The sequence below is a fragment of the Rhea americana genome, unplaced genomic scaffold (genome assembly GCF_003343005.1).
Source record: "Rhea americana isolate MKP2758 unplaced genomic scaffold, rheAme1 scaffold_79, whole genome shotgun sequence".
Taxonomy (NCBI): Eukaryota; Metazoa; Chordata; class Aves; order Rheiformes; family Rheidae; genus Rhea; species Rhea americana.
This window is the reverse complement of record NW_028186967.1, coordinates 3,761,486-3,782,973: the sequence shown is the minus strand read 5'-3', so window position 1 is coordinate 3,782,973 and position 21,488 is coordinate 3,761,486. Positions and strand designations below refer to the sequence as shown.

Genomic DNA, 21,488 nt, shown 5'->3' with positions numbered 1-21,488 from the left:
ATTGTCTTCATCCATCACAGCACCCACTAGAATGACAATTTACACAATTAAACCCAAGTAACTGACTGGTTATCTTCRTGGACCTTTTATCCTTGCTTATGAACCAGTTGCATGCTTTGCATGCAGCTAAAGGCAATGAGCAGTTAACAGTTTCTTATTTCAATTCTCAAACATTTATAATCACCACTTGAATTCTAATAAGGAAGGGAAGTTTGTGAAGTCCTCATTGCACAGTGCTGAAAAGCTACAGTGGCCTTCTCTGCAGTTATTTTTTTCCTCAAAGTTCTTTAAAGAAGGCTCTGACCTAAACCCAGCTTGTGAGTTTCCATCYCTAACATTTACAGTCTTTTAGGATTATAACTTCCTTGATCCAAGCGGCTGCACATTGGAGGAATGAGAGCTTTTGTAAGGACTAACGTCATTGACAGATATTGTTTTCTGGTGCCTGGGAAGAATATATTGCTTTCACACAGTGGGGGTAGGATACGAATTGGAATTAAGTTCYGAAAAGAATCCCCCTGCTGTTTTACAGGCTTTGTGGGAGGACAGATTCCAGTCATTCTTCTCTTAACCRCACACCAAGTGACTAATACATCTCCTGTCACTAGTCACTGGGCCATGAGTGTTATGACAGTGAAATCAGCCCTGAAATGTAGATGCAAAGACCACCCTGCCAGGTCACCTTTAATTTGTCCAATATTTTTTCATCTTATTTCCCTTGTTTTTTTTCTTCTCATTTCAGAATGGTGTTGTCCACAGGGACCTAAAATTGGAAAACATCCTTCTTGATGACAATTTTAACATTAAGGTAGGATTCATTCTCTCAGCTTCTCTGAATAGATTTGCATGTTTTGTAGCACTTTTATCCAAGGTGTTAGAAGAACCAGTGTTATGGCAACAGCTACTAAGCAACAGCATCTGGCAAGAGACTCAGGGATTTGGAGCTTGGGGAAGGAGCATCACTTGTGACTAGGCATAAACACTAAATGAAGCTTTGTGTAATTTGGGGGAAAAGGGCCTGTCCTGCCACTCAAGAGCCACGATTGCTGAAGCAATATCTATTTATTGGTAGAAAACAGCAATGCATTTTGTGCAATCAGGTTTATTTTACAAATGGTATTCTTGGTGGCTGTTGCTGAGGCTAGAAAAAACTCTCCTGGTCTACAGGGTTCAAGTGGCTCCTACTGAACACTCTGAATGTCCTTTTGATCATGCCTGGAAAATAAGCAAATAGAGTTTCAAAATAAACCTAGTAAAGCACATGTGCTTCATTAGGAAATGGCCTTGGAGCTCCAGACACAAACGTATACTTTCGATAGTGATGTCTGTGATGTCATTTCCATGTCATTTCTCCCCAGTGAAAGCATGGGAATGACCTTTTTTCCCTTTCTCRTCTTTTTTTCCTAATACCTGTAACACAAAGATAAATAATGCAGAGATTAGTGAAGTTTCCAGGTGGCTGAACCTGTCTCACTTTCAACTTTGTTCCTGCCCGGGCAACTAGATGAGAAAGTGGCTGACTGCACTGATCTRTAGACAAACAAGGACAGGGAGGGATGGTAAAGTTCCTGTCAACTCCTGGGTATCCTTGCTTAATTACCAAAGCAAAGCAATGAAGGAACTATCTCCATAGCCAAGCTTCTAAATAGCCTGGATTTTGGTTCAGTCTCCACTGAAAGTCACAAGGCTGCGTGAGCTGCTTTTTGAGTTTTACACTGGCGAGATTGTCTTCAGTTTAAGCTGATGTGCAATGGAAATGGAAAGTAACATATGGTAGCTGCCATCTGTGTAAAACTGATGACAGAAGCTAACTTGGATCAACCAGTGGATTAAAGACACACAAATATGTGGTCTCTAAAAATAGACTTTTACAGAAGACACATCCTATGCAATATGTGGACATTGTGCTGTTAAAGACCAGTGTTAGAATGAACCTCTTCACTTCTGTTCCAAAAGTATCACTAGCTGCAGTAGCCTCAACTGTTTTCAGCAGTGCTGAAAACAAAAAGTCGCCTTTATAGGATATTGTATACAAAACAGACTTCCGCAGGCAGGATGACCTTTCCTTCCACATTACACACCAAACTATGTTCCCAGCTAATCAGAGTATTCTTGAGAGAAAAGAAGAATTTGGGGAATTTGCTAACTGTGGTGATGTGGACCTCAGAAGTGTAGTCATCATATGCAAAACCCATCACTTTCCCAAGCCTCCAGGGAGCCTGGCTTTGTCAAAAGACTCAATCCTCCTCCTGTGTCTTTTTTATGAGAGCCTAATCTTTGTGCTGGGGGAAGCAGGAGAAAGGGACAGGGACAGTTAGCTTTGTATTTATATCCAGACCATTTAGGTGACTGAAGGACATCAGAACTACAGAGGTATTTCAGCTATTATAGTGACTGGCATTACTGTAGAAAGATGGACAGGTGAAAGGAAAAAATGTCAAAGAGGGCTCCAACATACAAGCACTTCACTCACTTTTTGGTAGTTGTAAGAAAGAGATAGTCTTTTATTTTTTTTTTCTGTGTGTGTGTGTGTGTGTGTGTGACCAGGAGTCTGGACTAGTGTCCATGTCCATCCCATTAAAAACAATATTCTCTTGGTGACCTCGGAGGGATCAAGCTTTTCCAACTGAGTCTTAAATATTTTGAGTACTGCTGCAGTTGTTTGAAGTAAATGCAGTACTCAGGAAATACATGAAGAAGTTCTGTTAGCTGCAACTCCTCACATCCCCTCCAATAATTTGGGCTCATCTTTTCTTGAAGATTTGCCTTTCCTGAACTGAGGTGTGTTTAAGCTGCCATGTAGGTATTTTGCCTGTTTCCAGCCTTTTCTCAGTTAGTATTCTCAGTCACTGTTCTCCGTTACTGCAAACTGTAAGGCATGCCTATGAGTGGGAAGAATGCCTGGGCATAGATATACACGTACAAGTGGTTGTAAGCTATCTTGCTGTCTACCGGTAACTGTTTTCATGAAGGGACTCATGAAGCTGATAGAGTGAGCTTGGGAAGCAGTTTGTATTTCATACATCTTACTAGCAGTGGCACTAAAATTGGGATTACTTCAAGATTACTTATGTTGTATTTCTTTATTTCACCTTTCCTACCGCATGACAGAATGACTCGTTTTGAGTACTTGATGTTAAGCGTATTGACACTATCTRCTTTGATACCAAAGCTTTGAATGTGTTATTCTGGTTTCTGTGTTACTTATATAGAATTTTATTTCCCACTTTTTCTTTGTTTCACTAAACAATAACTGTTGGCAAGGAAACAGATATGGAGCAGTAGACTGTTTATTAGCAGTTGAGTAAATCTATCAGGTCCTGATTCTGAAAGTATTTATATATAGTTTATTCAGGCACAAAAATAAATATACAATTTAGGGCTTGGTATGGATGGTTGGCTTCAAATAGTCAGTGGAAGACATTTTCCAGAAATAGGGTGATAGTTGTATCTGTACTTTCCCAGGACCGTAATTATATTTCATTCAATAGACTACAAAGCACTTACAAACTTCACGGATTGATTTTAAGAATGGAAAAATGAAAGGAATCCCTTTGTTCCTGGGTGTAATATATAATTAAATACATATTTCTGAAGAAGTCAGTGATCTAGATGTTATGGTTTACATAAATATGCCATAGTAATGTGAGAAAAAAAAACATAAAAATAGATCCATATATATATGTAGCAACTTAAGCAGTACTTTCAGAATAGGAAATAAAGAGGATAATTAATCCATTAGAAATTATTATGTCATCTAAAATGGTCCATGAGTCAATGTATATAATACAGTGCTAAATTTGGAACCATTTAAATTTTAGCTAATTAAATGTAGGTAATGAAACTGGTGAGCAGTGTATGGAGATATACTCAGCTTTTTTTAAGTTTAAACATTGAGCAAAAGTCTCTGGAAACAGAGTCATGTGTTGAAGCACAGTAACTAGGAAACACCAGCAGCTGAAGGGGACAAATACTTAAAAGTTTTGAAGAGTTCTGCAAGTCCTCAGGCCAGAGCTGGAGGATGTTTTGGGAAAGCTGACCTGTATTATGTAATAATGTTTTTGAGGGACTTGGTGTCTGCGTGGTAGTATTTCCTGCAAACTATTATTTAACGGTTTACTATGCTAAATGCTGCAAACACAAATAAATAAACTGAGTTTTAAACTATGGGACTGAATATGCACACAGATCTGTTGGGTACCAGGAGTTCAGCCAGCCAGTTCATCAAACAATGGCTTGTCTGTCTTCCCAGATGTACACCCTTGTATCCAACAGAAACCCCAAGTCTGAATGTTTCTCCTGTGAACTAGTCTATCTGGCAAGGTCCATAGTGGGGCAAAATCCTAAAACTAAACCTTCCCAAGACATTGCCACCTCCCAAGGTAGAAAAAGATTATTTACTTTCTTGCCTTATTCATAGTGCCACATACTTAAAACAAATATTTAAGTAACACGACAAAGAAATTAGGGACTCTACCACATGTACAAGCCTATCCTTCTTCATATTCATGTGCCAGCTACTAACAGCAAAAATCAGCTTAGAACTACTCTGTTCTACTTTCATCTCCCACTGCTTCTTCCACTTCTTCTTTGCATCCTCCAGCTCTAGGTGACTTGGAGCTGCCCCCTCTGCTTGCCCTGAATTCCCACGGGGAGATAACAGCTGCTGCCTCAACAGCGCAGCAGCAAAGCAGTCTCTCCCTGACATTTTCATTCTATGAAGAGGATATCGTCTTTCATAATCGTAACACAAATGCATCTGGGCAAGGTTAGATAGATAGCAGGGCTAAAGGAACCCTAAAGCATCAAAAGAGCTCTTCTGAACTGGTGAACTAGAAAGTTACACGCAGGGAGAATTTCACACCAACTTAAGGCATCTGCCTTTGGTGGTCTTAAAAGCCTGCTGGTGGTACCATCTTCTCACCATTAGTTTTAAAGGGACAGAGGATGCTATTTTTTGATTCATTGTAGATGTGAATTTACTCAAAGAAATAGCAGTGGGGTGAGSGTATAGTTTCCCCCAAATAACATGTAGCTCCTGCAGTTTAGCATGATGAGGGCTGGTATAGTCCCAGCGCAGCCTTGCTGCTGCTTTCTAGTACCAAAATCCTGTATGCAGCGAGCTGGAGAGAAACTGCTGCACATTGCAGCAGCTAAGGAATCAGTGCTTCTCTCAGACTTATCCAAGTGCTGCATCTCTGCCTCCATCCCACAGCCTACCCCAAGGGGAAGCCACTGTCATGTAGCCTGGCGYGATGGAGAAAAAAACCTTCCTGTTCACGGTAGGGCTGTGGTGGCCGTTGGGCTGGGAATCGCATCTAAAAGGGATAGCATAGCACAGCTTGAAGTAAACTATATGATCCATCCTGAAGTGATAGAAGGAGAGAAAAATGTGAGTATAGTAGTAACATAATCCTGCTAACTATGCTTTCTCTGGGGCTGGTAAGCAGACACCGATCAGACTAACCACTAAAAACCCATGAGGGTTTCATATATACGCAGTAAGTGTATGTAATTGGGATTTACTGTGCTGGAAGTCTCACCCACTGCACATAAGTTTCATTTGCTTTGAGAGACCTAATTATTTGTCTATCTGGAAGTACAAAGCGCCAGATTCTTAAGTAGTGTAAAATTGGCAATTTCCATGAATGCAAACTTCACAGAATTTATAGTCCATGCTTAAGCAACAAAATTACATCTGATTTATCATAGCTAACAGTAAATATGAAACATACACCTCTTGAAGCGAAGGGAATACATTCCACTTCCCAGCTCCTCCCAATTTAGGAAGTTTTTTGACTTGATGCCTTAGTTCCACTTAAGTGCCAAGAACATGAAGTAATGTTGGCTTCTATTAATCTTGTTTTGGGGGGCATGACAGTTTTAATGGGAAAAGCTGATAAACATCAGTCTGTGAGTATGGGAGTGGACTGTAACATAAATACTCTTTTCCTGAATGGTCAAAATGAAAACATGAATGTCCAAGTCTGAGAGTTTCTTAGTATGAGGAATGGTATGTGTATCTCTATATATGTTCATGCACATCTACATGCATTTTATACATTCCATGGTGTTCAGGGAATATATTTTCTTAAGGAAGCATACTGTGCAGTGTTTGCCCCTGTCTTAGCTGCATCCTGAACTAAAATAAAACTCAATGACCAGCACAAAGTTTTAACACTGAAATGATCCCATTCTTCCCCTGATTGACAGGGCACACTTCATAAGACTTAAAACCAACTTCCTGCAAGCTAGTCTGGGTGACCTGATAAGAAAGTGGAATTTAGGGCAATTAAGTGCARTCTGAGCCATGAGAATATGCTTGCAGACTGCAATTGTACACCAGCTGTTTTCAATGACATTCCAGCCATACAATGAAGATTTTACAAACCACATTTATTTAAAGGTTGAATTTTCTGTCATGGGTTGATAATACCCTATTTGGGGGATTGAACAAATTCAGACTATGAATGGATATGGTGAGATGAATTAACATTAATGAACAGGAATCAGCTGCTCTTTGTGCCGGATATTGAGTCCAAATTTTCAGCAGAACACCTGCAAATGCAGGAAATCAAAATAGGAGTGTAAAGTGTGAAATCTCATATTTGCTCTGTGAGTTTGAAAAAATATGTGGATTTTTTTTTAATGTAAAAAGGTATATATATCTAGCTATGTTAAGGTAAAAGAAAGGAAATTTGGATCTCCTGTCCATACCTCACCAACTTTTTTTATTTTTATCTTGACTGTCATTTTTTTGGTGTAGTTGTAGGAGTTTAGATGGTTAATAGAGATAAAGGCTTTATGTCTCCCAAGAGTTTGCTGAGTCTTGCAGTAGAAAGGTATTAGCAGCAATGATGATACATATTTTAAAAAGCCAGGGGTGAATGATGCTGTTGGTAAATCCATTTCCTTTCTGATCACTTTGTCTTTTCTTGATTTTTCTGTTGTGATTTCAATTAATCACTACTACTCCCCAGGTTTTAATTTCTTTCTGGTATGAAAGATCTCAGCAGGATGAAGAAAACCCAATAGAGAACTCCTGTCTCTTATAGCTACAAATTGATAATGCTTTTTTTTTGCGTGTGCTTTATATCTTTTATGTATGTCTTATGTTAATAGTGAGCAGTAAAAAAAATATCTTTAGGAAAACAGAAGCATTTTGGTTTTAAACAAGATAAAAATTGAGATGTGCTGCTTTAAGCTAGAGAAACAAAGGAAATGCAAAGGTTGTGGGAGTATTTAGTGTTGCTATCCTCAGCCTTTGTTTTATAAGAACAAGAGCAGAGAATTGAAGTAAACAAACTGTTTGGACTTAATCCTGCAATTCCTATATGGGCAAAATTCCCAACAGTCTCAAGGGGAGTTTTACTTCTGTTGGGAAAGCCGGATTTGGGCCCATTGTTTCCAGTTAGGAACCGGACTTGTGTTTATTATCTTGTGATAGACATCTTGTTTGTTTAACAACTCAGATTCCTCAGCGTGGAGTCCCTGAATCTGGAACAGTTAGCAAGTACCTCACTCTCCCACTTCTTCTAGCAGAGTTATGTTCCAGATGATTTAAAAATTCCCTTTCTTCTGTAATCTTGTGCTTAGTTTCCTATGACACTCCTGCCTCACTCCTCCTGTTGAATTTAAAGGTCCTGGCTCTGGGTTTGCATGCGCAAGAACATGTATTGCTTTCCCTTGATTTAATGATTATACACAACKAACAGCAGTCAGTGGTGAATAGGTCCATTGCCTTCTAGCAGAAGATTGTCTTTGCACTTCATCCTGGACGACTGATGGCTGTGCAGCCAGTTAGTCAGTGACCTGACTATGAATAGAACCCAAGAGTCCTGGTTCCTAATCTGGAGGATTTAACCTGGGGATCCTTCTACCTCTTTAGAATACCCTTAGAGAGGAATGTCATAAAATCACAGAAAAAATGGTTATGTAGGGAACTTGAGAGATTATCCAAGTCGAGATTCCTGCCCTACAGCATGGTCAAGTACAGCTAAGTCTTTCCCRATAAACATTTTTCTATTATATTAAAAAATTGTTAATGCTACAGAAGCTTTGTGTAATTGTCTTTGCAGATTGCTGATTTTGGACTCTCCAACCTTTATCACAAAGACAAGTTTCTACAGACCTTTTGTGGAAGCCCACTGTATGCTTCTCCTGAAATAGTTAATGGGCGACCTTACAGAGGCCCAGAGGTAAGAAGAATCAGATTTCTGGTAGTGGTATGAGGATGGCTTGCCTTTGCTGATAGTGCTTTATGTTTGTACTACTGCACATGTGGGCTAGAGTGGTTCTCTCTCATACTGATAGTTGTCAAGCTGTTTTGCTTATGGTTTGTCAGATGTTAGATACCTGTATGCCATAAGTAAGCGCAGCTGGACTTGATGCTGCTATTGTGGTGCTAATAGTTTGGAAGATGGTGCGGATCAACTTTCCTAGCTTTTACATGCATTGTCTCTCTGTTTCAGGTTGACAGCTGGGCCCTTGGTGTATTGCTTTACACTCTGGTTTATGGAACGATGCCCTTTGATGGCTTTGATCACAAAAATCTCATCAGGCAGATCAGCAGTGGAGAATATCGTGAGCCAACACAGACCTCAGGTATATAAAAGGAGTGAGGGTAATGTATGGAGCTGACAGAAGTTCAGAATGAAGGGTTTACCCTGCCTCTTTCAACATGTTTTGGTGTCACGTTAGAATGACAAAAAAAAAAAAAAAAAAAAAAAAAAATCTCAGATTCCCCTACTGACTTCATCTGCTATCAATTCCCATCTGGGTAAAGCATTTACCAAAAGCCCTTTTGAAATGAAAGTTTTATAGCAGATAGATTTTATTGCCTTGGGGAAGCTTTAACAGGCTCTTTTAACTAGATCTATGACAGTGGAAATCTGTTAGCTATTGCAAGTGGAATTGTTCAGACAAGCTGTAAACTGATACAACATACTGGTACAGATCAGTCCTCTGCTCTAACTACACTGTAGTATATCACAAGCAGAAAGAAGATGAATGGTCAGAGGGAAGCAGTCTCTTATCCAAGAAGCTAGTCCAAAATCTAAATTAAATACCACTATTTTTGCAATTACTTATACTTAGGGGATAACACATTTATTAGCCATCTGACAGAAAAGCATCAACTAAGTCCAGCTCATTGCTTATGACGACTCCTTCCCAGCCTTTAGCATCTTTGTATATATTATTATATTTAACTGGATGTTTACCTTTCATCATTTGTTTGCTACTTCTTTCCATTTTCTCCTTCCTGGTTGCTCTCTTTACAAAAAATGCCTTAAAATATTCTGAAGGCTACATTTTTTGGGGGAAAAAAATATAAAAGCAGTAATATGTAGATCATGTAAGATATCCTAATTCCCCTTTGTTTTCCTCCAGTTTTATGATAAGCAGAGTTGACAGAAAGGTCAGTAACTTCCTTCAGTAATATGGAACTATTCATTGATTTAAGAGCACAAATATTAATTACTTTGATAACCCGGTATACATTTCCCTGGGTGGTTCATATTCTTCTGATAAGAAATAATGCTCAAATGCATTTCCCAAAGTTGACTGATGTCCAAAGCCTTGCCCCCTTTCACTTCTTCTGTAGAGAGAAGCATTATTTTTGTTAATTTGATTGGCTTACATTTCTATTTTAAAGTGATGAAACCCAATAGAGCCTGTATTCCAAATATGTTATATTCCATTCTTTGTCCATAGATGCTCGTGGTCTCATCAGATGGATGCTGATGGTGAACCCTGAACGCCGAGCAACTATTGAAGACATTGCCAATCACTGGTGGGTTAATTGGGGCTACAAGAGTAGTGTTTGTGACTGTGATGCCATGAGGGACTCTGAGTCCCCGTTGCTGGCAAGGTTCATTGATTGGCATCACCGTTCCACTGGCCTCCAACCAGAGACTGATACCAAAATTAAGTGCCTTTCTAAGCCCAAAGGTCCTGAAGTCACACTAGAGAGACAAAGGTCTCTGAAAAAATCAAAAAAGGAAAATGACATTGCACAGTCCATCCAGGAAGGAGGAGCTGAAAATGCATCTAAACCCACCTCCAAGAGACCCAAAGGCATCCTGAAGAAACGGAGCAACAGTGAACATCGATCTCACAGTGCAGGGTTCATTGAAGGAGTGGTCAACCCAGTGTTACCCTCTGCTTTTAAGTTGGAGCAAGAGTTGTGTAGAACTGGCGTAGCCATTAAAAGTGTTGTGGAGGGAGAGGTAGCATGCAAATACAGCACTAAGCAGTCTTCACTAATGCCAAAAAAAGGAATCTTAAAGAAGACTCAGCAGAGAGAGTCTGGCTATTACTCCTCTCCAGAACGAAGTGAATCTTCTGAACTCTTGGACAATAATGATGAGACAGTAAACAGTGACACTTCTCCAGGGGTCACAGAGCCATCCAGAAATGGGTCTTATAGCCATTCTTGCAGGCGTAAGGGCATCTTAAAACATAACAGCAAGTATTCTGCAAGCAGCACTGAATCTGCTTTGATTAGCCCTGATACACCTACGCTGGATGCCATGGAAGAAGTGGTCCTGCCTGGGGATGGGTTACCTCGAAGTTACAGTCGCCCTTCCAGTGTGATTAGTGATGACAGTATTTTGTCCAGTGATTCCTTTGATTTGTTGGATTTGCAAGAGAATAGGCCAAACAGACAGAGGATAAGGAGCTGTGTCTCTGCTGAAAACTTCCTCCAGATCCAAGACTTTGAAGGACTTCAGAACCGCCCACGGCCACAGTACCTAAAACGTTATCGCAACCGTCTGGGAGATAGCAGTTTTTCCCTTCTCACAGACATGGATGATGTGACTCAGGTCTATAAGAAAGCCCTAGAGATCTGCAACAAGCTCAACTAGCAGAGAGAAGATGGAAATGGTGGGAGGGGAATTGTTCTGTGTACCTTTATGTTGGAGTAAGCCAGGTCACTGTTTTGTTGACAGTGGTAGGTTTTCCTTCAAAGGACCTGACTGTATCTACATAACTGAATTCATAGCAAAATGTAGAACAACCCTGAAGTCATCTCACACTTCTCTAGTTTCGTTTCCTCGAAATGTTACCTAGCTCCCCAGAGAAAACCTATGGTCTTTGTAAATGTGATGAAAGCATATCAAGCTCTAGCAAGCAAAAGCATTGAGATCTAATGGCTCAAATTTAAAGTTAGATAAATTTCAAACTGGAAGTGAGGCACACACATTTTGTGTAGTTTGTAATTCTATCAAGAGTTCTATCAAGAGATGAGATGAATTCTTCAAGACAATTTTGATATCTTTTAGAAAGAGAACCTTTATTTCCCCTGAAGTTATTCATCTGGATATGGGAATTGCACATTGAGAATATTTGGCATGCATGATGGGGAGACTAGGCTAGATAGTCACCATGGTCAGATGGTCTTCTAGCAGAGAGACCTGAGATGTTCTGGATCCATTCTGGGACAGATAATTTGAGAGGATCACCTCAGTATAACATCACGTGATGTACATGGACAAGTGGTGGAGCTAGGTATTCACTGGCAGTTCTTCCCACAGGCATTGCTCTTCAGTGAGCAGGAGGCCCTCAAATCTTTTCTGGCTACCACTCTTACCAGCCAGAAATGCAATCACAGGAACAATAAGGGGAAGTGGCAGGACATGGACATTATAAACAGCTTTTAAAAGCCTTTCAACCTGTATGTTTGATTTGTGTTTTTTTCTAAATTGCCAGCCAGATGAAAGCCCAGAGAAAGGTAGATCTAACAAACTGTATGAAGGGTTAAACTAACCTTGCAATCTAGAGTTCAGTCACTGTCAGCAAATGGTGCCACCTTGCTGTTAGTTTGTAGTATCTGAAGGTGACAGGTAGTTTGCTATCAGAAAGTTAGCTAAAGAAAAGATTGTAGCATGTAGGAAATGGATAGAGGTCAGAATGTTGGTGGGACTGTGCCTTTCTCCAAATGAAAATGTTTCTAAGTAGGTAGTAATGGAGCAGAAAGAATTGAACGATGAAATGATAATGGTAGGTTTGATAACAGAGTTAGTGTAAAAATGCAGGCCTCTATGTACAGTGTAGCTGGTACTGCGTGTGCAATGATATCCATTTGGGGGGAAAAAAAAAGGATATGTGTATGTATTCTTGGACATATCTAAATGTCTARACTGAAGGCTTCAACTCCCATAAAGGTACCACATGGGTCTACTGGATTACCTGAATGTAAGCCTATGTTAGAAAGGCACTGTGCGTTTGACAGGCCTGGGCAAACTGGAATCTTAAGGAAGGCCCATTTCAGTCTCATTTACATGAGCGCATAGCCCTTGGCTTTCTTAAAGGTGCACTGCTGTGAATAAATGGCAGATTTCAGCCTATGAGGTCAAATTATCTGCAGCGCTAAAATTTGTGTGTGCACATACACCCAGAGCAGAGGAGCATGGGGCAAACTCTCTTCTCATTCCCACCTAAAAGCAGAATTTGGCCCACTATGCCCAAAATCTTAGAGATCATGAGGAATGGGAATTGAGTTCCGTAGAGGATTCTTGGAGAATCAAGAATAACCCATAAATGATTGGAAGCTGGGCAGGGAGCTATTTCATTTCTTATTTCCCAACTTGCGATTCCTTATTTGGTGTGTCATGGTACCTAAGTCTGCCAGTTGCTCCTAAAAATCACCTGGAATGTCCAGTGTAAAGATGAATGAACTGTAGTTTCCTCTACCAGCTGATCTGACTCTGTACAGAACCTTTCCTTATTGTGGAACACAGGACCAAATTTGGCCCTAGAGTAAATGGCGTCAGTACCCATGAAATCTGTGAGAGGTGTGCTCTCAGGCAGTAAAGTGAAATTTGGCTCACTGTTCATTTGCTCAAGAATGGCAACATCAGGTCATTTCTCTGTTGATGTATACCTTTCTGTGATACTCAGATGTTCCATCTTCTCACAGGGCCTGTATGTGCTCTTTTAGCCCTCCTGAAATCAATACCCTGTTTTGCAGTGTATTCAGTTAACAAGTTCGCTGTGCTGCATTTAAAACAACCTGACACAGTTTCCATGGTGTTTCTGAATCATGGATGTGCTTTTCAGCCACGGCTTTTAACTTGTGCCCCAGAATGTAAGAACCAGATCTTCAGCCGGTGTCARTCAGTGCTGTTGTGTTGATATAATGGAGCATGACTCCAGTGGCGTTACGCTGATTGGTTGACACCTTCCTTGCAGATCTGGTGCTAAACATTTAATTGATTTCTGTAGATTTCAAGCTGAAGGGAAGAGAACTCAACTGGCTGTTGCAGGGAACTGAGAAGCACTCTGAAGGCCCATATCTACCTAGACTTTTGCCCAGGCCTGCTTCCTTGTGTACAAATGTGAATGAATGAGTGACTGCTTGCTGCCAAACTGGAAATGTTATGTAGGGATTTACTGGCATGTTACTGGCATGTTACATGTTTACTGGCATGTTATCATTCCTAGAAGAGAAGAAAAAAACTTGACTGCACATTGTTATTATTAGTGTTGTGATTTTTATTTAATTTTTTTGTAATACAAAGTTGACTTTTTTATTTGAATTTGTCTTTTTTTATTTATTGGTCTGAAAGCCATTTCAAAGGTATAATAATATATTTGGTGTAATTTAATTGGTGCAACATTATTTTACAGCTCCGGCCAAAATTGGTGTTATTTTTTGTTTTTTTGTTTTGTTTTTTCCCAATCCTTGGTTGGTTTGAGCTCTTCAAGGCACACAGGGGAAAACGCTGGATAATCACCCAAAGTGTTTGTATTTTTAATCTGATACTGTTTTTTATTAAATAAAATGAAATTAATGTAACTGTGAAGACTCTTTTTCTGTGYATTTCTCTCTTTTCTGTACATCAGCATAAGCTGAGGCCAAACAGTGAACTTGTCATGTAGAAATACAGCAGCAGCTCAGCAAATTGTACAAAGTTGTTCATGCAAAAGCTTAGCTCATTTGAACATTTGAATATAATGTGGGTAGCCACAGAGACTCCTATGCTGTAAGCTATTTGGTACTGCTAAACAACCAAGGCTTTCAGCTATGTAAATGTCTCATGGTATCTGACTGGGGTTTCTCTCCTGGAAATCAATGAGATTTGTGGGCCAGGTGTGCTGCAGGTGAGACAGAACAGGTTGTCTGGCAAATAGACACAGCACAACTCATTTGTAGCCCAAAGACATGCTGCAACAGTCCTTTCCTCTCTTTGGTGAGGGGAAGGACAGTTTATTACCAATTTTAATGTTCCTTTTGGTATCATTTAGGGGGTTGTTTGGGCAAAAGACTGGTGGCCATCTGCTACWGTACGATGTAGCATGGTTTAAGTCAGATGGCTTCCAGCAATCAGAGTGATCAGCTGGTGGGAGGCAAAAAGGAGTTGGTTTTCATATTTTGGAGTACTCTTGATAATCAGAAGGCTTTAGATTGTTCTTCTTGGAAAAGGAGTGGGCATCGTAAGGGAAAGTCAGTGTTAGATATGCTCTTATGTGCTGGAGACCTGTTTCAATAAAGGAAATGGCTGGCAGTGTGCTGAAGTTGGCTCTGAGCAAGGCACTACTGAACTTCACCCTTCATTCATTCAGCCAAGATACCTGTGGTGTGTATTTCTTCTGATTTTTAAATTACAGGAGGTTTGGATTAGGATCCAAGGTGTGGAAACCATGCAAAATAAGCTTCCATTTTTTTCTAATTCCATTTTCTCTCTTGAGCTTTCTAAAGCAAGGAACCATGGCTGTAGGTGCTAGATTTATYTATCATCAGTACTTAACAGCCCCTGGGAATAGAGGGAACAAGCAAATGATGCAGAAAGGCAAATAGCCATTAATACATTGCAAAGGAAATGATCAGCTGMTGTATGCTAATAGACTCAGAAAGTGTTAGGCACATATTCAGAGTTAGCATGTGTGTTCTTGTACCTAAGGTGAATAAGGTCTAACTGCGTGGGTACCGGATGGTGGAAAACGTAATGCAAGTCTCTTCTGCAATACCAAATATGAAACTTTTTTTTTTCCACATACTAGAAAAAAGGGAAGTTGAGGGGAAACCACTTTGTAGTGCTGGCAAGAGAAACAAAATTCAGAGCAAAGCAAAACAGCACTTTTTTCCAGCCCCAGAAATTCTCATTTATTATTTGAGTTGTATTTGTATCTCTTCTCACAGGTCAGTCTAATCTCTATTTAGACAGTTCAGAGACAGCAATACTAAGGTGCTACATCAAGGTGAAGATAAAGCATCGTCAGATACTACATATAAACATACTTACTTACAGACAAATTTGCTAGTGAGTCTATAAACATGTGTAATAATAAACCTTCCAAGACCAGAACCTGAGTTACAGCTACAGGGTAAGTTGTAACCTGTCCAGTGAAGAGAGAAGTTCATTTCCAATGTGACTTTGGTATGTATGAGAAGCTTATCAATTTAGTCAGGCATTTATCTTGGGGATTTGTATCTCATTTTAATTAGATGCTCCTGGAGACAAAGCTGCAGAAAATGCATTTACTGAGCCAACAGAAAATTTAGTGTAGGCTAGTGTAAGCCCAGGCTCTCTAGTACTAATCCCAAGGTTCCTGGTTTTAGGGTTTCAATCCAAAGTTCTACCACGGGAGAGAACAGGTCATATTTCCCCTGGAATAATGGTATTTAGTATTCAACTAGGGCTTCTTTTTTTCATTATTGTCTGGTGGAGCGGTCTCTTGCTCCTTGCCAAACCCAGACATCTTTCTCATAAAGACTGCGTAATTTGGCTGGAGAAGCAACTTTTTTGGATAGATCATCGAGCATTTTGTTTCTGGCTATCTATCTCTAGCCCTTCCCCCCACCCAAAATTTCCTGGAATTTCATCAGTGCAGAAAAACCTTTGATCATCTGGCCCTACAGAACCCTGTACTTTTAAGGCTATGATACATATTTTCACAGATGCTTAATGTTCCTGAAACAAAAAACATTTTTAAAAGCAAATTTATGCAATACTGGAAGGCTTCTTCTCATGCCTGGCCTATCTGGTGGTCTTAGGATTCATGCTGAGAAGTGTACCAAGCCCAGCTCCACAAAGAGATTAGATAGCCAAATTCCATAAAAATAAGAAAAAGAAACAGCTGTGGATGTTGGCAATAGGTATACTTGCAGGTCAGGATATCAGACTAAGCACCTGTTTATGCAGCAAAATAATGCTACTACCAGCTCAGGGTAGCTCTCACAGGGTTTTAGATACTGAGCACCTTTGAAAACCAGGCCTGGGCTTTCTCAAGACGGGCATCCAGAATCAGAACCTTTGCTATCAGAGACTGTGCAGAAATACTGGTATCAACTAGCCTGGATTTTTCTTTTTGTTCTTTCCCCATTCATCTTATCCAATTTATTTAACACCAATAATTATTCTTTCTCTCTTAGTTTAAATCTTGTTTGCAGTCCTGTTTATTTAGCTTTACTTCACAGGTATAATCCCTGGTCAGTATAGTGCATTGAATTTTACTCACTAAAATGCTTTTGTAGCACCTACCATGGCCTTGGCATCGACCTAGTGTTGAAAGCTATTTAGATCATTGGCCTAAGGCACGATCCTGTTCTGTAGCGATGGCTCCAGTTCTAATGCCTTTCAGCAGATAGTTTTTCTTCCTTGAGGTTGAATTAGAGGAGGGAAATGGCAAATGAGACCTTGAGCTAACAGCAGACTGCTCTCTGAAAAAGACACCACGTGGAGGAACAATTAAAAAGCTGGACTCCCAGGACAAATGGGTTAGATCAATTGAATATAAATCAGTAGAAGCTGTGATGAGATTATAAAGTACCCAGCAGGAATCCACTTAGAAAACTGTGCTCCCTTCATACATTGGGAAGATACTGTTACAGTTAGCAAGGAATAAGCAAGGAACAGCTGTAGACCTGGCTGAAAAGCAAAGTAGGAGGGAGGGTTTCTATTGTTGTTCCGCAGTGATATAGTTTATTAATAGACCCCTCCAAATTTCAGTCTCAGAGATAATAGGACAAGACATACTTTAAATAGAACTAAAGGGAAAACAAATTCAAAACAGATGCTAGGAAGTATGTAAATACATGTTTATATTTACATATAAAGCTCTAACTGCCTGCCAAGTGAGATTGCTAGAACTAGAGTGCATGTCATCATTCCGGCTGCGCTGGGAATTATCAAAAATATTTCTTTATATGTTCCTTCAATCCCGGTTGTTCTTCTTAGCTGCACGTCTCAGAGCCTGACAGTTTAATTGGAAGATTTCCTCAGATGAAGGATCTGCTGCCTGAGAAGCCAGGGTAGGTAAGTGTCTATATAACCCAGTGCCACAAGGAACATTCAGTGAACTCTGGCCCTTAGAGCCTCCGAGGTATTTAGCCCCCTGGCACTCACAGGAGCAATTTATGTGCCTGTGGAAAGAGGCAATGRTTCAAGTAGTAGATTCCCAGACAGTGCAAATTGATGCTGACCCAACCAAGAGAACATCTAGCCTTAAAAAGCAAATTGAAATTTACACCACTGTGATATTCTGGTTAGATTTAATGGGAACAGCTTCAAATCCTAAATGCTGATCATTGGATTTCCTGTATGAAGAGTTCCAGATTTGCAAAAGTTATTTTAGAAATGCCTGTTTCTGAGAAGCCAGTGTGAGATGCCTTGACCTGAATCTTYGAAATAGATGACTAGCTTCTCCTTCCTATGCCTTCTGCTGGAGCTACAGTCACTTGGTGCTTACAAGGAGAAGGTGTACTGAACCTCAGGCTGAACACTCCAAAATGGAGATACTCCAGACTAGTGRCTCACTCTGAAACCATTAGCCTTGCCTTAGCTGGCAGAAGTCTTTCAAATCATTGATACACTGTGGCATTGTATAAATAAGTCTCTGTTTCCAAGATTTGGGGGAAATACATAATTCTTCAGATGAAATGGTATTAATCATTACTGGCTTTTTTAAGAAAAATCAAAATGTTTTTCATTTAGTGAGACTAAATGGCTCAGAGTACTGCTCAGAGAATAGAGGAATGGTCAGCCCCTGGGATTTCAGATGAAATCTTTGCAAGGTTCCCAACAGCCCAAAACTTTTGTTATAGTTTCATGAATCTGCTGTTTTCCAGATGAACTAAAGTGATGTCTCTGGTCAAGTTTCTAATGTGGTCTTAACTCAGAATATCCTGGTAGGGCTGCAATCATCAGTGGCAATAGCATATAGATCAATACATCCCTGGATGGACAAGGAAACTGCCCTCTTTTGACATTAGTAGACATGGTACAAACAGCTTAGCTAGTACATGAAAGTTGTCACCAGGTCTGTAAAGAAATGACTGCAATGTCCAGGCTTGTCACTGTAGTTCTTCTTTGCCAGACTGAAATAACTTATCTGAAAAGTTCCACATTAAAACCCTGATCTAGCAATGACTTGGGGAGATACCTCTCTTTACAAGATACTGAGATTCAATAGTATTGCTTATGGAAGCAACAGCACTATTGACAATTACAAAAAAATTAGGAAGAATGAAGGCTACATTTCATCTCAGTGAAAGGAAAAGGGACAATTGTCTTTTCTTGCAGTTGAGATACATGAATAAATAAAAGTTTTCCCATGTTCCATTCTAAGCAGATTCACTGCAATGTCACTCATTACTTCTCCTACAGAAAATAAAAGTGGTTATGTGTGCTCATAAGAATACTTGCAAGTTTGCACATTGTGACTATTTGCGACAGAACAACAATACTGCATGTAGGATAGGATCTTGCTTGATATAGCCAGAGGTCAAGCTCTTTGAGCCTGTATAAAGACAATTGTAGCATGAGAGAAGGATCAGAGCCCATAAGGTGCTTGAATAGGGCTCTCAGGGGATATTCTTTGTTAAAGTTCTGCCATGTAAAGAAAGGAAGATTTGCATATTTTCCCCTCTGACATATGCACACTTTCCCCTTCTCCTAACACCTGCTAAGTCACCCTTGCCACAGAGACCACCCCTAAAAATATTTCAGACAATACAGGCGTTGTGAAAGAACCAGATTGCTTCAAAGAACAGAAAAGCCATTTGTGTTACCACGCTCACTAAACCTTAATTAAAACTGTGCACTCACTCCACCGTCAAGTTATCTGACTTGTCTTTTAGCGAAGCTGGCACTGCTGGGAATGGAACTGCCTCACCTGGTTTGCAGGTATTCACTCTTTCAACCATTTCTTCTCCTGGAGAAGCACTGGTTAAAAGCTGAAGCAAGTTCCTCCAGTCATAAAAAAGATGCTTACTTCAGTCTGAGAAATGAAACMAAAAAAATACATGATTTCTTTGACCAGTCACAGCTTTTCCACTCAGCTTGCACTGAGCATTGCAAACCTAGCAGAAAATTCCTTGTGATCAATTCCTCCTATGAAAAGAAGGCACAGAAATACCATGAAGCCATACCAACAAACAAGCACACTGGTGGGAAGTGAATTTTGCTCATCGGATATTAAGGCAGCATCAAAAGACTTCATACGAATTTGGTCAACTGATCTGATATATAGACTCCTTACTCCTGGTAAACACTCCAAACAAACATTTAGTTGGCTGTTTTCTGAAAGGACAGTGAAACCCTCAGAGATGCTACAATTAGCCTATCCACTGCAAAGTTCAAAAGAGAGATTTGATCTTTCACCACAAAAATATCCACACTCTCTTTCACATGCATGTGAATAGAAAGCCTTTGTTCAGATCAAGGCGGGAAGAAATAAACTATTGTTAGAAGGTCATTTCAGCTTGCTTCGAGGGGTAGGGAAGAATTACAAAAAATAACCAAATGTGGTCTTCTTACCAGTGATTGCAGATATTGTCTTTCAGTAGAACAGACATGTTTTTGTTAAAGAGATCTATTCTTGTGTGGGACTGATTCATTACAGGTTCAGGCCAGGGTTTTATAAAATGTCTAGTGGTTTTAGGTACCATAATTCCTGAATGTCCTGTTTGAAACACCTTAACAAGGTTTGCTTTTTAGAGAATGAGTGGTTTCTATTAGAAAACAAAAAATGTAGACACTCAGTCTTTTGCAACTCTTAGAAGTTGCATTCAGAAAATCACGAGTTTAATTTGCTATTAAAATAGGAAAGATTTCCAGTAATCTGTTCTATTTTGATAATTGGAGGCTTTGTTTGGAATTCACAGTCCACCTTTACTAAGTCTACTACCAGGATGGCAGCAGTCACATTCAGTCCACCTTCCAGCAAACCACCACCACTTTTATAAAGAAGAGTTTTGCTGTAACTGATAAATTCTTTGAAGATGTTGGAGGTGGGGGGCAAATGTGACATTCCAAACATAACTCTGCCAGGATTTCCTACAGTTTAGTCTTTTTATGAAATCTTCCCCCTTATCTCTCTCATACGAGGCTTGATTCAGTAAATTACTCCTATAAATCACTTTCACATGTTTAAAGGTAGGCTTGTTAGTTCCTTGCTGACTCAGGGGAATGGCTTTCTATCCAAGGATGAAATACTATCCAGGAAAATCCCCAAAGGTCAGTTTTCAGTATTATTTTTTGACATGAACTCAAAAAGGCTGGCAAAAACTCTTTAGTAGTGGTTTTTTAGAAAAAAAACTGAGGAATATTATATATCTGTCTTTCAGCAAATCTGAAGCTTTGGTACAAACCACAGTTTGCCTGGCTGTGTCCTGTTTTGTTCTATTTTGAGTATTTATTTCTGTGGATAAATGGCTTGCAGTAGTCCATCATACAAATGGCCATTAACAAATCAAAGCTGAGATTTTCAAAAATATTCAGCATAAGCCTAGCTCTGTTCTTGTTCAAGTAACTGGCAAAACCTCCAGTGACTTTTTTTCTGCAGATATCCCTGCAAAAATGTATCCTATGTCTCTGCCCCAGAAGAAAACTTCAATTTCTTTTGAAAGGATACATATAGGAGTTACTGCATACAGAGTGAACATTTTGACAAGATTAAAATATCAGCCTGCTTATTTTCTTTTATGAATTCAGAAATAATTCAATCAACAAGTTTAGTGATGGAGGGAAATGCCAGGGAGGTTGTTCAAGAATATCCACAGTCACTATGGGATTTTATTTTGCAACCCATAAAAATTCCCTTCTGTGGTGGATAAAGCATCCTCACTTACCTCACAAATGAATGGTTTTATATGAAGATTTTTGTCTTCCAAATGGAAAAGGTAATCTCTTTAGGCCCTGGCTTAAACTTCCTTAAAAACCAACAAAAATAATAAAGCTGACCTTTAACCTGTTTGATCTCTGCTTAAATGCCAAAGTAAAGTAAACATATTTTGAAGGAAAGAAAAGAGGCAAAGCTAAAGCTCAAATAAAATGGCCATTCCAAGGGTGCCTTACCACCTGCAGATGTTCCTCATCATCCCGTAGGCTATTTGGCTTGGCACAGCACAGGTGGACACCTTGGCACAGCAGCTTCTGCTGCCAGCTCTCAACTTCCTGCCCTCAGAAAGTACCAGCACACCCAGGAAATCTCCCAGGCCCCTGCCCTGTCCCTCTTGCATCACCCTGGTGCCAAACACCCCC

The 21,488-nt window shown here is 39.8% G+C and overlaps 1 protein-coding gene across 1 annotated transcript in view; it reads left to right on the top strand.

Annotated features, from left to right (window-relative positions):
• The window catches only part of NUAK1 (NUAK family kinase 1), a 51,117-nt gene extending 37,309 nt beyond the window's left edge, over positions 1-13,808 (top strand). The window contains exons 4-7 of the mRNA XM_085322547.1: positions 743-808; positions 8,079-8,198; positions 8,472-8,604; positions 9,715-13,808. Of these exons, the coding sequence (XP_085178673.1) occupies positions 743-808; positions 8,079-8,198; positions 8,472-8,604; positions 9,715-10,868 (1,473 nt within the window). The 3' untranslated portion in view covers positions 10,869-13,808. The remainder of the gene's footprint in view (positions 1-742; positions 809-8,078; positions 8,199-8,471; positions 8,605-9,714) is intronic.
• Positions 13,809-21,488: the final 7,680 nt, after the last annotated feature.